The sequence below is a fragment of the Cinclus cinclus genome, chromosome 15, assembly GCF_963662255.1.
Source record: "Cinclus cinclus chromosome 15, bCinCin1.1, whole genome shotgun sequence".
Classification (NCBI taxonomy): Eukaryota; Metazoa; Chordata; class Aves; order Passeriformes; family Cinclidae; genus Cinclus; species Cinclus cinclus.
This window is the reverse complement of record NC_085060.1, coordinates 2841040-2854708: the sequence shown is the minus strand read 5'-3', so window position 1 is coordinate 2854708 and position 13669 is coordinate 2841040. Positions and strand designations below refer to the sequence as shown.

Sequence of the window (13669 nt, the reverse complement as noted above, 5' to 3'; positions counted from 1 at the left end):
AAGTGTAAGAATGTTTTGATCTGTTGTATATTGTTGTATATTTGTTTTGTGAAAGTTGCACGTACGGTGGTGGCCGTGGTGGTTAATTTGCACTGACAGCACAAAATAAAAGCATTAAACACATGAAAATGAGTGGTCATTTATCACTGGTAGGTAATGTTCCTGACAATTAGCTATCCCACAGCCTGGACTGAAGAAATGCACTTGTATGGCACAAGGCTGTTCCAGTCTTCTGTGAGAAAGCAGCACAAGCTTTCAGCATAGAAATTGAGGTAGAATAATTCCTGGTAATTGCACCTTTTCCCCTCTAAATTCAGGCGCAACATGCTTGGCCCTCAAACACAGTTCTTTACAAAATTGAAATCAGCTCTATTGGCCCATTCAACTGTTTGGTGATTCTTTTTTTAAAATAGTTTTTCTTTTGTCTATAACTAGGTAGTGGTGAAAAGGGGATTAAGTGCAGAACTGGGAGGGGAGAAAATTGTATTTCCTTTGGTATCCCTTTTAAGTAACCTTGGAAACAAAACCATAGTAGGAAAAAGTGACTGGTTAGATTTTTGTCTTAATTTCATGCAGCACTGTTGGTGTTGATAATGTAACTCTGTAGGGGGAGGGCTGCAAGCTCAGTTTTTAGTTTATCTGCTGCAATTTCTAACTGCTGTATGTTTAATTTGGCAATTTAATAATGGCTTTTCAAGATGGAGCAGCCAGGTAAAAAGTCAAAGCAAGATAAAAATGACCCCTGAATAGCTATTTTGGCTTTGAGCTGCTATGCTGTTTTTAAAACAAAACGTTTACACAATTTTTATGAAATAATGGGTGGCCTTTGTTTCTGTCCCTGGAGGAGCACTTGACTTGCACAGATTCTTTTTCGAGAAAATACTATGAGTTTTTTTTGTCAAGAAAAAAATAGTATTCACTAGCCTAACCTCTTCAAGGAACTAGTAAAGCCTGTGATTTATTTTAAGGACCTTAAAGTGGCACTTACCTAAGTAGAGTCTCCGTGCTGGGGTCATGAAGTGTGTTTCCACATGTCTCAGGTGCCATCTGTCATATCCCAAGCAGTTTCTGTCAAGCACTGAAGGGAATGGAATATCTTCCCCTTTCAGCTTGAGCTATGAATTCTGCCTCCTTTCTTCCTCTGTCCCTGAAACAGCTTTGCTTTTGTTCTACACACATGGTTATCATATCACAATGTTTTGTCTTCTGATACTAGTCTGTCCCTGGAAGTCAACTCTTTATTGGAAAAACTGATAATTCTAGTGAAGTCCTGTTGTTTTTTTTGTTTTGCATACCCATCCAGGATCTGGATTATTCACCACTAAGCCATGGCTCTTTTGGCCTTACTGGCCACTTTGATATACATGAAAATTACTTTAATTGATGTAACAACATGTTATAGGTGGCCAGTGTACTTATTTATGGATTTGATACCCAGAAGTGCCTCTGACTTTGTTTTACGTAACTTTTTGCCAGGACTTTTAAGCCTGGCAGCTTTTTGAGCTAGCAGGTAGGGGCTGTGGACAGCAAGTAGTTGTGTCCTGGAGCTGTTGAATGCTCTCCATGGATAGCAAGTGCCACCTATTTATTAAGAGCAAAAGAGCTCAGAATGGTACAGAAATTTAAGTGAATGCTGGAGTCTTTATTTCCATGGTTTCCCGCAGTTGTGTTGCAGTACAGCAGCTCTGCAGCACTTTCCTGAAACAGCTGCCAAAAAAGCCACAGCTCTGCCTGAACCACAGCTGACCTGCTTTGTGCTTCAGCCCTTGGCTCAGCTGGAGATGCCAGCTCTGCCTGCAGCCTCCCTGTACTACCAGTATTCCTGGGTTTGTGGCTAATCAGCATTTTCAGGAGCTGTGGGGTAATCCACATCAAAATTACTGAGTTCTGGGGCTTGGGCTGAGAGGTTTGAGTTTGGGATTTTTTTTAGTTGGTGTTTATGCATGTTCCAAGATGTGGGTTCAGGGTCTTTGTTTTGGTGGGTAATTCTGTGGCAGCCTGGTGCTTTTCTAGATCCCTTTGGTACATGTTATAGTGTGATTATTTTTGTTTGATTATTGCTGTTACAATTTAACAGACCCATGCTCCGGGTTTTTTATGCCCAGCAGAATTGCTGTGAATGGAGATATGGGGATGTAGTTTGAATCCATAACTGTATTTTGTTTTTAGTTAGAAGAATGAAAAAAATCCATGAGTATTGATTTGTATTTGGATTTTTTTTCTGCAGGTCGATGTTTTAAAGTTTTTCTTGATTGGACTTCTTGAATCATGTTGCCTAATAGTAAATTTTTAAAGCAAAGATTTGATCCTGGAATGTGGGGATTTCTTTTTGTTTTGTTTAGGTTCTTTTGTTGGGGTTTATTGGTTTTTTTTTTTTTTTGGTGTGGTTTTGTTTTGTTTCTTTGTGGATGGCTTTTTAGCCTTGAAAAGGGAGGACAGAAGAGTTCAGCCATGTTTTTGCTAGTTATGCTTGCCACTTCCTTTCCTTCACCGTTTTTATATATGAAAGGCAGTCGTTTAAATTAAATTTATACCTGAAGGCTGTGGAGGCTCTGTGGGCTTTGAGCACCATGGAGTGCTCCCTGTCCATGGGAGCCCCAGAGCCAAGCCTCTCCTTCCTGACAGAGGACATGGCTCCAGCTGTGCCAGGAGAGGCTCAGGCTGCACATCAGGGACAGTTTCTTCATGGAAAATGTTAAACGTTGCAATGAGCTGCTCAGGGGGTGTAGAGTCACCATCCCTGGAGGTGTCTGAGGAACACCTGGATGTGGTGCTGGGTGACAAAGTGGGGATCACTCCCAGGTTGGACCCGTTCTTTTCGGTCCTGAATAATTCTGTGCTTCTTTTGAACCTGCAGGATGAACAAAGCAGTGACCAAGCCTAGGTTTTGTGCTTTGGGATGTGGCTTCTCGTGTGATGGAGTGCTTCAATCTGAAGTGCTGCTGACCTTGCTGCCTGCCCAGGAGGAGGCTCCAGCCTGCGTTTGCTGTGTGCTGCCAGACTCTAGAGTGGCTCTGTCACCTCAGCACCCTCACTGCGCTGCCAGCCCAAGCTTGGTGTTTGTCACCCCCAGGGCTGCCCAGCCCCTGCCCCACTGCTGATGGCATCTCTGGTGGAATGCCCAGTCCATTCGTTACTGAAGAGAATTATAAATCCTGTAGAGAGAGCCTGTGCTGGCTGTGCCTGCAGCATTGGGCCACTGGGCTGTCCCCTGCTAATGCTCCTGTGCTGTTTTCCTTTAACCAAACCAGTTCCTACAGAAAGTTTTTCTAGCTCTGTTGGCTTTTTTTATTATTCTTTTTAATTTCACTGTTACGTTCCATTTCCCCCAGCAGTGCTGCTGGGATACCTTTTTGTGTTATAAAGTTAGAACATCAAAGGCTGCATTACATATAGAAGATACTCAACATATAAATCCAGACCCAGAGTTCCAAGCAACTGCTTTTCTCATAAGGGGGGGAAGATAAAACCATTGAACCAGGACTTTATAGCATTGAAATAAGATCAGAGATTAAATTTTGCAGGACAGGCCTGTACCTAGAAGCTCCTGGTCACTGCTGCTTACCAGATTTCACAGTCAGCTGGGCTGCAGCAGGTAGGAAACAGCTCAGCCACAGGCTCAGAGCCCATTCCAGGCACTGACTGCAGGCCAGCTCTCCCTCAAGTGGGGTGATCTGCAGCCCCAGAACAGGTGCCTGAGGTCTGACAGGGAGTTTTTATCTCTTAGGCTCTGTTTATGGCAATACTTTGATTCCAGATGCTAAATCCTGCCTTCCCTGGAGCAGCTGAGCATTTTGCCACAAGCTTTGGGGTGCTTGTGACCCAAGATAAGGATCAGTCTGTGCTCATAGCTGTGACTGTTGGCTGAGGGAAAATGGACTCTTAAGAGAAACTGGAATATCCCCTAATGATAAAATTGATGGACCATCCAATTCCCTCCAGCCTTTATGTATTTTTTTCTATTCCCTACCCTCCCTATTTTCATTTTCCAATCAGTTGTAGACATGTGTTTTCTAACTCTGTTTAAACCAGTACTTTTTTTAATATGTCATAGCTGAAAGCAAAAAATGTTTATTTTTAAGTTTGTGGTGATTATGTGAATGTGTGACTTGTGTAACTTTTCAGGAAATGCAAGCAAGAGGAGATCAAATTTACTGCAAAGCTTCTCCACAGAATGGCTCAGGTTAGGAGGGATCTGGTGCCACCTCCCTGCTCAGGCAGGGTCATCCCTGGCACAGGGTTGTGTCCAGGTGCTTCTGGAATATTTCCAGTGAGGGACACTCTACACCCTCTCCAGGCAATCTGCTCCAGTGCCGAGTCACTCCCTGGCTTTGCAGGGACAGGGAGGGGTGGAAATCCCTGCCAGGTGAAGTTCAGCCCCCGTTTCTGGAATAAGGAGCACAACTGGAATTTCACGGTGCCTTAACTTCGAACTTTCACCTTTCTGATGTGAGTGGGAATGTGCACATCCGACTGCAAGAACTCCTTATCTATTAAAAAAAACCCAAAAAAGTGGCGCCTTTTGTTTTTACGTGAATATTTAAATTTCTGCAACTGTGGATCCCTGTGGTCCTGGGTTTTACAAAGCTTTTGCTGTGGTCAGTGTTAATTTGTCCACGCTGCCTCCCTTGTGCAGCAATCTTCTACATCCCAAGGAAAGAGATATTGCCCTGGTTTAACTTGTGGAAACTCTTGTTTTACTGGAAGCTTGACCAAATGCCTCTGGTCAGAGCTGGAAAACCTTTTGAAATGTAACTCCAGGACTTTAATGGGAATTGCTGGAGGACAGCTTTCCATAAGCAAATTAAGTTACAAGTTGTTGCTTAATGACTCCCTTACACTATTAGCTATATTGCAAATTGTGTGGCCAATGCCATTGTGCTGCTCTGAGGATATCTTTGGGGAGTAAATCCAAATGAAATTACACTTACTTAAGACTTCTCTGTGCAGGAGTAATTGTATTCACGTGGTAAATTTTATTTGCCAGCTCTTCTAGAGGGTTGCTGTTTTCTGTTATAGCCAAGATATAATTAATATTTTGGGGTTTTGGTTTTCTTTACCCAGCCAGGTGTTGTTCAGCTCCTGCTCAAATTTAGGTGACCAACTTCACTGGAGGCAAGCAGGACTGTGAGATTTTTTTTTTTTAAATTAAAATACCAATCAAGTTGCCATAGAATCAGAGCCCTTAAAGTGCTCCTCTGACCACTGACAGCCCTTGAAGTCTGTGCTGAACTGTTTTCTTTAAAAACTCTAAAAATGTCAGGTCTGTTGCTGTTCATAAATGTTTATTATCAATAGGCAGCTGGAAATGTTACATCTGAAAAGGTAGAAACACCTTGATTTTTCAATAGGCTTACATTTTTGGGAAAAAAAAGTAAATGCTTTCTTTCAGTTTACAGTTAAGCTAAAAATACACATAAAATAAATAATTTTATTTGTTATGTACATTGTTTCATTTTGTACAGGTTATATGAGGGTCTGACATGGAGTCTGCACTACGGATGGAAGAGTTGCAAGTAGAAAAGTACATAAAACTAAGCATCTGTTTTTGCTTTTTGCTCTTGCCCTTTTCTCCCCCTTTTCTCCAGGGGTGGCTATTACCACTCAACTGGCAGATTCTGAGGTTCCAATTCTATCTTTGCATACACAAAATTCTTACAACATGTAAAAGCTCTTTTGCCTGGAAAAGGCCTTTGAGTTTTTGAGCAAAACTAAAATAAAGAAGGGGGTGGGAGGGTGGAAGAAAGCCTCACTTTTTTATTCCATGAAATAAAATGGTATTTGAAAATATGCTCGGGTGTGAAAGCTGTTTCTGTGGTTGCTTTTTTTTTTTTTTTTTATTAATGAAGTTTTAATTTCACAATAAAACTTGATTGTTAGAAAAACTGTTTTCAGAGTCAGCCCAGGTCTAGAAAATAGAATACTTAAGCATGTGCTACTGTCTTTTGCTTCTCAAAATCCTTAGCCCTGTAGCCCCCAGACCTGCCTTATAAACACCTTCAGTAGTTTTTAAATAACTGTACAATAGCCAGAAAAATAGCTAAGACCCAAAAGTGCCCCCTTGCTGAAAAACAGCTATTTATAGTCAAAAGGCCTCTTGCTCTGTCAGCTAAAGGTATCACAGTGTTCTGTCAGCTCCTGCACGGGGCACATGTGAGCCCTGGGCACAGCATCTCTGCTGCCTCAGGAGCTGCTGCTGATGTGGGAATGCTTTCAAGGGGAGGGGAAAAGAAAAAATTAAAGAATCCCCCCCCAAACTTGGCTATGCTGAGCAGGGATGGGGACAGCCTGTGCTGCTGTCTGTAGTGGGTGGGTATTGATGGACAAGGGTCTGTCAGGCAAATGGCTGGGCTGGAACTCCAGAGGGCTCTTCCAACCCACTCCAGGATTCTGTGTGGAAGGAACGAACTAAATCTGAAACTGTGGGTGGTGTGAGCTCTGTTGCTGATCTGGCTTGGGGTTTTGTTTTGCTTTGCACACCTTAAAAAAAAAAACAGAGCATGTCAAAGAGCTTCCCTGAAGCACAAAATGCTATCAAAGGTTTGGAAGATAAGGATGAAATTGTTTTGCTTTCTAAGTGTACTTTTTTTTAGATGAAACAGGTTTTCTTTTGGGAACAATGGTTCTTGGTCACGAATTGCCTCGGGAGCCGTTGTTGGTCTGGGTGGAGGCAGTTACATGAATAGTATGTGAGAAGGGCCTGAAATGAGGAAAGAAGTGTGAAAATTAAATTTAATCAAATTATAAATGTTTAGGAAATGAGCTGATGTGACTAGCCCAGAGTATCCTCTATCTCCTCCAAAAAATCCAGTAAGGGAGTGACTTCATAGCTGTTCCAAGTCACACATTTGCTGAAGACTGCAGACTTTGTTGGGGGACAGTTTCTTTTTTAGATGCTTCTCCAGAGCATGGATTTATTATCCACCGCAGTCTCACTGATTCCAATTAATTTCACCATGGTATTAATTAGAGTGCCTGATGCTTCCAGCACACCTGGGAAGGTGTGACCAGCCCTGGCCCCTCCCTCAGCTGGTGTTGTGCTGCCAGAGTCCCTCTTGTGAGGAGGAGATCCCTGCAGTGCACCCACCACAAAAAAACACCTCCAGGAGGTCTCAGCTAAAAAACAACTTTCATTAACTCTAGGCAGCCCTGGTGGTTGGGACACTTTTGGTTATTTTTTGCCATTCTGTGTGTGGAATTGCAGCAGAGGTGGGAGGGAGTGCCCGTTCCTTTGGGAATCATCCTCTGAGGCTGCACAGAGCTTTCTCTGTCTGTGGGACAGGACTGGACACTCAGCCAGGAGTTCACCCACCACTGAACCTCGTCCTGGTTAACTGAAATACGCTTTTCTTTGGGGTTTCGGTCCTTTGAAAAGCAAAGTGGCAACACCAAAGCAAAGCTGGGAAGGGAAGCAGGACAAACACGCAATGGAGTGAGAGCAGTGAGTGCTTGGGTGGTTTCCAGCTGCTGGAAAACCCAGAGGTGATGCAGATCCTTGCCTGCACTGCTGCCAACTGTCCAGATGTCCCTGTCTGTAACATCCAGGTCCCCAGTGCAGGGAGTTCAGAGTGCCCTTACCCTGCCAGTCCCCTCTTAGAGCTCCTCTTGCTCAAACCAGACCTTCATCCAAAGCAAACACTAGAGAATATTGTACAGAGAAATCTGGATGAGGAGCCCCCTCCCAGGGATGCAGGGCACGGTCTCCAGCTGTCCAGGCTCCTCCAGCGGCCACAGTGGTGGCCCCACTCTGCTTCCTGAGCTGCATCTCCCTCTCCTGGGGCAGAACAGGCAGCATGGCCACCCTGCTCCAGTCACAGCCTCCCTCTGCCCTCCTGTGACACCCAGCTGAGTTGTCCTTGCCAGTGATGGGGTGAAAAGTGATTATTGCAGAGGTGACGATGTGAAATTTTCCTATAGCCCTACCTCAGTATACTGGTGTGCACCAGTGCTGAGCTGCCTGTGGAGCCCCCACCATGCTCAGAATCCTGTTGTACCAACCAGTTTTAACCTCTTTAAAAGGTAAGGGTTAATATTCATACATTAATATGTTTATTTAAATACTCTTAATATTTACAGTGGCTGTTTCTGCTAAAATTCATGTTAACATGGGCTGTCAGGAAAGGGATGGAACATAAATACAGGAAGGTGACATTTTGGGTGAGGCATAAATCACAAAAGCAAAGGTGTCAGAATTTAGGCTTCCAGGGTATGCTGCTCCTGCTCTCTGTCTACTGCAGAAGTCCCCTAAATTCCCTTAATGGGGAAACCATGCGAGTTTCCTACATGGAAAATTATCATAACAGACATACAGTTAAATCCTAACCTGAATTAGTTGTAAGAAAATAAAAGTACATACTACTGCTACCAATGTTAACTACGTACTGTATATAGCGCCTTTAAATTTGAAAGTGCTCATAAATAATGAACTAACCCCCCCTGCGAGGTAGGTAAGTATTATTATCCCTATTTTACAGATGGGGAAACTGAGGCATTCGAGAGGCTGAGTGACTTGCCCAAGGTCACAGGGGAGGCAGAGGCAGAGCAGGGAGTGGAGCTGAGCTCCCTCCTGGCTCTGACACTGCCCATGCTTCCTCTGAGGGGACACACGTACAAACACAGGAATATTTACATATTTACCAGCAAGTGAGCCATGTACAAATGCAGTTATCTAAATAACCTGCACAGATAATTCAGTTAATTTCTTGTTTCTGAAGCAATTTAGGTAATCTCTGACCTGAGTACAAACACCTCCCAGCTCTATTAAACTCTTAACCCTGGGTGTAATTTGTTAACTTTTTAACTGGTGATGACGCCCCATCCCTGGAAGTGTTCAGGGACAGGGCTTGGAGTGACCTGGCCTAGTGGAAGGTGTCCTTGCCCATGGCAGGGGGGTTGAAACGTGAACTTTAAGGTCTCTTCCAACCCAAAACATTCCATAATTCCATGACCATTTGCAGGTGTGCCGCTTTAAAAAGCCAGGTGAAAATGACACTTGGATGGGAGGTGAGAAAAAATGCAACTTCAAGAGCAAGAAACCTAAGAAAGGGGAAATGGTTGAGATCTCTGTTATTCCTAACTCCAAACTCTGTGCATATATACAAGGATCCTTCTTGAAGCCCACAGAACAAAGGCCAGGTGTGAGCCAGCTTAGCCAAGGAAAAGTTTAACTCTTCACAGGAGAAACTCAAGTGTTCCATCAGCTCCTACCCTGGCCCTTGCAGAGACAGCACAGGGGTCTTTCACTGATTTCTCTGAAGGAAAGAACACGTTTTCTTTTTTGAGCAATTGAAAGCAGAAAAGTACTGGTGAAGTCCCAAATACTGTGCTGCAAGTGAATTAAGCAAAACCTGGGGTTTTGGGGTTTTTTATCTAATGTGTTTTTCAGAGGCTACTTCAGTTTCAGTCCCCTGAAGCTCCTGGTTTAGCATAATAATAATTCACCAGCTGCTCCAAAGTCTATTGCTATCAACAGGGATGCATAGATGCAATCAAAGAGAATTTTGCCTTTTGGGGAACCAATTTGAGTTTTACAAACTCCTGGACACATGTATTAATCCCAGCCAAATCAAATATTTGTGTTGAATTCTAAAGTCAGCTCGTAGCTGGAAGCAAGGAAGGCTCTCAGTCATGAAACAAAGCCCAGGGGAGCCCCAGCCATGAAACCACGTGAAGCATCTCCCCCTTTAGCACAGCACTGGGGATGTGCTAAATTTGCAGATCTGGATGTGGCAGCTCCCAGCCCTGCCCTTTTGGGATGCAGCAGGAGAACGTGACTCACACAGGCTGCAGGGAAGGGATTTTTTGCATTTTTGGGGGCAGCACTGCAGAGTTAATTCCAGTTTCTTTGTGTTGTTTGTACCTGGTGAAGCGTTGGAGTGACACCATGTGAGCGTCACCAGCAGCTGTGTGCTTGTTCTCACTGAACACTTCAAAGCCTCTCTGCTGTCCAAGGATATAAACCAAATTTCTGGCCCAGTTTCAAGCCCAGTTGATGTAATCTGTATAACTGTACTTGAATTGTTTTCATTCTTCCTCTTTACCCAGGAAATGCCACAAAGATTTGCTAGCCCCACTGTCAAGCAGACTTCCCAGGCTGCAGTGTGGGTCAGGTGAGGCATCAAAGGATTCCAGTGCTCCCTCCTGCAGCAGCTCCTGCCAATGTTTATCCTTGCAGAAATGTGCTTGGTTTGCTTTCTTGACCTGTGGGGCTTTTATTGTGAGCATTGCCTCGGTGGGCTCTGACTGTGGCTCTCCCCTGCTGATGGATTTGCTCCTCCAGCCAGGGGTGCCTGATTTCCCCATGGAATGATCAGCAAGCTGCTCCCCACCCTCGGGTTTTGCAAGTCTCCTTGTGTACCACCAATGTCAGTTTGCTCAGCCTTCCATGTGGGAAGAGGAAATGCAGTTTTCAAAGACAACTCTAACCCTGCAATTAGCGTGAAAGCCTGAAATCTGTTGATACGAAAATGCCTTTCACTCTGCCTTAACTAACACATTTTAAATATTTGGGGTTTTGCACTGCCTGCTGGTAACAAGACTGCTGTCATTATAAGCAAGGAATACAGAAGTGCTTTTGAGTCTCTGCTCCTTGCTGCTGATTTATCTCAACACCTGGAGCCACAGAGGTCTGCACTGAACACTTCCACAAGTTCAGGGCGTTGCCATCTCAGCTCTGCCCCAGAAGCTGCTGCAGCACTCACATTTCTCTCTGCTCTCCGTTTTCTGGGTGAAGGTGCCCCAAGGAAAAACCCCACAAGAGGAGTTTTCCCTCCCAAGAGGAGGAAGCCAGGTTTAAAACTCGGGCAGAGTATCCAGCTGCAGGTGTTCCAGCATCTCTCATCCCTCTGCTCCTGACCCTCCGTGCTGCCAGCAGAGCTGCTCATGCCCCTGGCTGCTGAAATCTGGCCAGCTCCAGTGGCAGGTGTAGATTTTCCAGCATCCCCTTTCTCCAGAGGCAATTCCCAGCCCAGTTCCCAGGTGAGGTGATTGGTGGCAACCACCCCAGGAAAACACGGGAGCTCACAAAACCCCTCCTGGGAGCAGAGCCCTGCAGGGATGAAGCCATTCCTGAACTCCTGGGCAGGACCTGCTCCCTCCAAGGATGCAGCTGACCCAGAACAGCTCTGAGGTGGTGCTGAGTGCCAATCATCTGTGTTTCTTAGCATCACTGCAGAAGAAAGTTCAAGTACCCCACTGCTAAAATTAAAATGAACCCCCCCTAAAAATCCCTGTTAAGAATTCAACCACCTTGCCCTTGACAGAGTTATCTTTTTCCCCCCTCTGATGCTCCTTGGGACAGTGCTAAGCCCTGTCCAGACACTCCCACAGCAGAGGAAACAAAAGATAATAAAAGATCCCACCCACCTCCTGCCACACTCCTTTTTGCTGTACCTCAGAGAAGGACCTGCAGAGCTGTTCCAGCAGCTGGGTGCTCTTGCTTAGGCTGCTTTTCAGAGCTGCAGCTCAGGGGCCCAGGGAAGATGCTCTCCCTCGGGAGATGGATTTCCCCCTGAAGCCTGATACCCATCAGAGAGGCAGCAAAAAGTGAATGCAGCACTGGAAGTAAAATTAGGGGCTGCAAAATAAGGGCAAGGCTTAGAGCTGGGTTTTGGTTCAGCCTATTAGAAACTACTCTAAGGTTTGTATTTCAAGCAGCCAGGGTTGTTTTGGGTTGTTTTCTTTTCGTTTCATCTACACAGGAGTTGGAGGCAAGGCCAGGTGCTGGCTCCCACTGTCAGCCTAATTGGAAGGTCCTTCTGCTCCCCAAAAGGGAAATTAGGTAAATAAGCAAGTATGTTAGCAACAAAAACATCTTCCAGGTGGATGATCAAAGGGGTCTCATATTCAGTAATAATTAACAATATTAATATAGTGGCCTGAAAAAACAAGCACAACCAAAAGAATCAGAAGTCATATTGCTTAAAGGAAACAAAAAAAAAACCACAAAAACACCTCAGTTAGAGGTCAGAACCCTTTTAAAAATATTTTCAGTGTGATTCTCAGCCTCCTGCTCAACAGCTGTTTGTGTTGATGAGGAAAACTGAGCAGGATGCAGAGCCAATGGTGTTGGACAGCAGCACTGAAACCCAGCTGGGGTGGGATGATGATGGGAGCACTGGAGAAATCCTTTCCTCAGCCACCTGCATGCCTGAAGTCTGTGGGGTTTGGAGACTAAGACTGCATCCAAAGGGATTCCTGTGGTTTATGGCAGCCTTATAAATGGTGAAACCATTAGTTTAGAATTAGTGAGTGTAAAAAAAGTAAATTAAAAAAGGTGCAGATGGCTATAAAATAGGCTGTAACATAGGGAGGTTTACACCTTTTTTTCCACCTGTGGACAGAAAGGAAACAGTGATGCTGAACCAGATGAGAGCAAACAATTACCAATACTTGGCTGAGTTTTCCAGTGAGAGTTAAGAGAGCTTTGCTCAGAGCCGAGTGGTAACATGATCCTCCTGCCCCTCTTTCCACTGGTTTATAAACAAGTCACAGGCCTCTCCCCATGAATCAAACACATCCTCTGACGAGTCTATAAGTTTGGAGTTAGAGGAACAAATACTGGAAGCACAGTGAAGGGAGCTGGTACAAACCACAGGGCACTCCTTGCTCTGTCCTGTAAGTCTTGTGTTCCCACTGTAGGCCACCTCATTGAGGTTAATTTCACTTTTGGAACAATTCTCTTCTCTCTCTCTGTCCATGGGAGAATATTTAATGTCTTTCCACATGTAGTGTGGCTGGATGATCCCGTCTGAGATGGTGTACATGGGTTCTGAGCTGGGCTCGGGGACGTGGCCGTTCATCTTGGAGAAGAGCAGCCCCAGTCTCTTGAAGGACTCCTTCTTGGAGCTGGAGAGTCTCTGAACTCTGTTCCCATTCCGGACAAAGGAGCGCTTGCTGATCCCGTTGCTTTTTGGCTTCTCTTCCACCATGTTGATCCCAGACATGGTTTTAATCAGAGCAGACACGTTGAAGTCCTTTTTTTTGTTGGCTACGTTGAAAGACACGCTCTTGGCTCTGGATTTTTCTCCAGCACCGTCCTCATTTGTTTCATCCTTCTGGGACACCTCTGTGCTGCTGGTGGAGTAACTTCTCCTCTGGGGCTTCCTGTTGCCCAAGAGGTCAAGAACTTCGTAGCGAAAACTCGAGATGTCCTGTTTTAATTCCTGGGGCAAGAGGAGACAGGAGTTACTCCCAGCAGCCTTATCTGACATGAAGGAATGACCACATTCAGTTGTGCCAGTGGCTGATACCAAATCACACAAGGACATCACATCCATGGCCAGTGTCACACAAAAATGATGTGCTGGTGGTGCTGAGAACTGGGGACATCACAAGGCATGGACTGGCCCTGTTGATCAACCCCCTCTGCCCACCCCCTGCACACCCCAAAAAGTCAGACAAAAAGAGTTACAGAAGATGGAAAACTGATGAAATATGGCAGCAATCCTGCCTTGCTGATAGGCCCAACCTTAAATCTGTTGGTGAGTGTTCTTAATATCCATCAACCCCAACCCATTCTTTGGCTCTGCCTGCATTAGGATTGGGAATGTGATGTTGACTCAAATCACATATTTCATTCCTACTCTTTTCCAATGCTTTTGTCTGCATAGCACATTGTATATTAAAATATGGGAAGTGGTCATATAGGACGACAGTAATAACTCGCTCT

The 13669-nt window shown here is 44.8% G+C and overlaps 1 protein-coding gene across 1 annotated transcript in view; it reads right to left on the bottom strand.

Moving 5' to 3' along the window:
* Positions 1–12428: 12428 nt before the first annotated feature.
* The window catches only part of TRPC5 (transient receptor potential cation channel subfamily C member 5), a 62092-nt gene continuing 60851 nt past the window's right edge, over positions 12429–13669 (bottom strand). The window contains exon 10 of the mRNA XM_062502630.1: positions 12429–13163. Coding sequence (XP_062358614.1) covers positions 12429–13163 — 735 coding nt within the window. The remainder of the gene's footprint in view (positions 13164–13669) is intronic.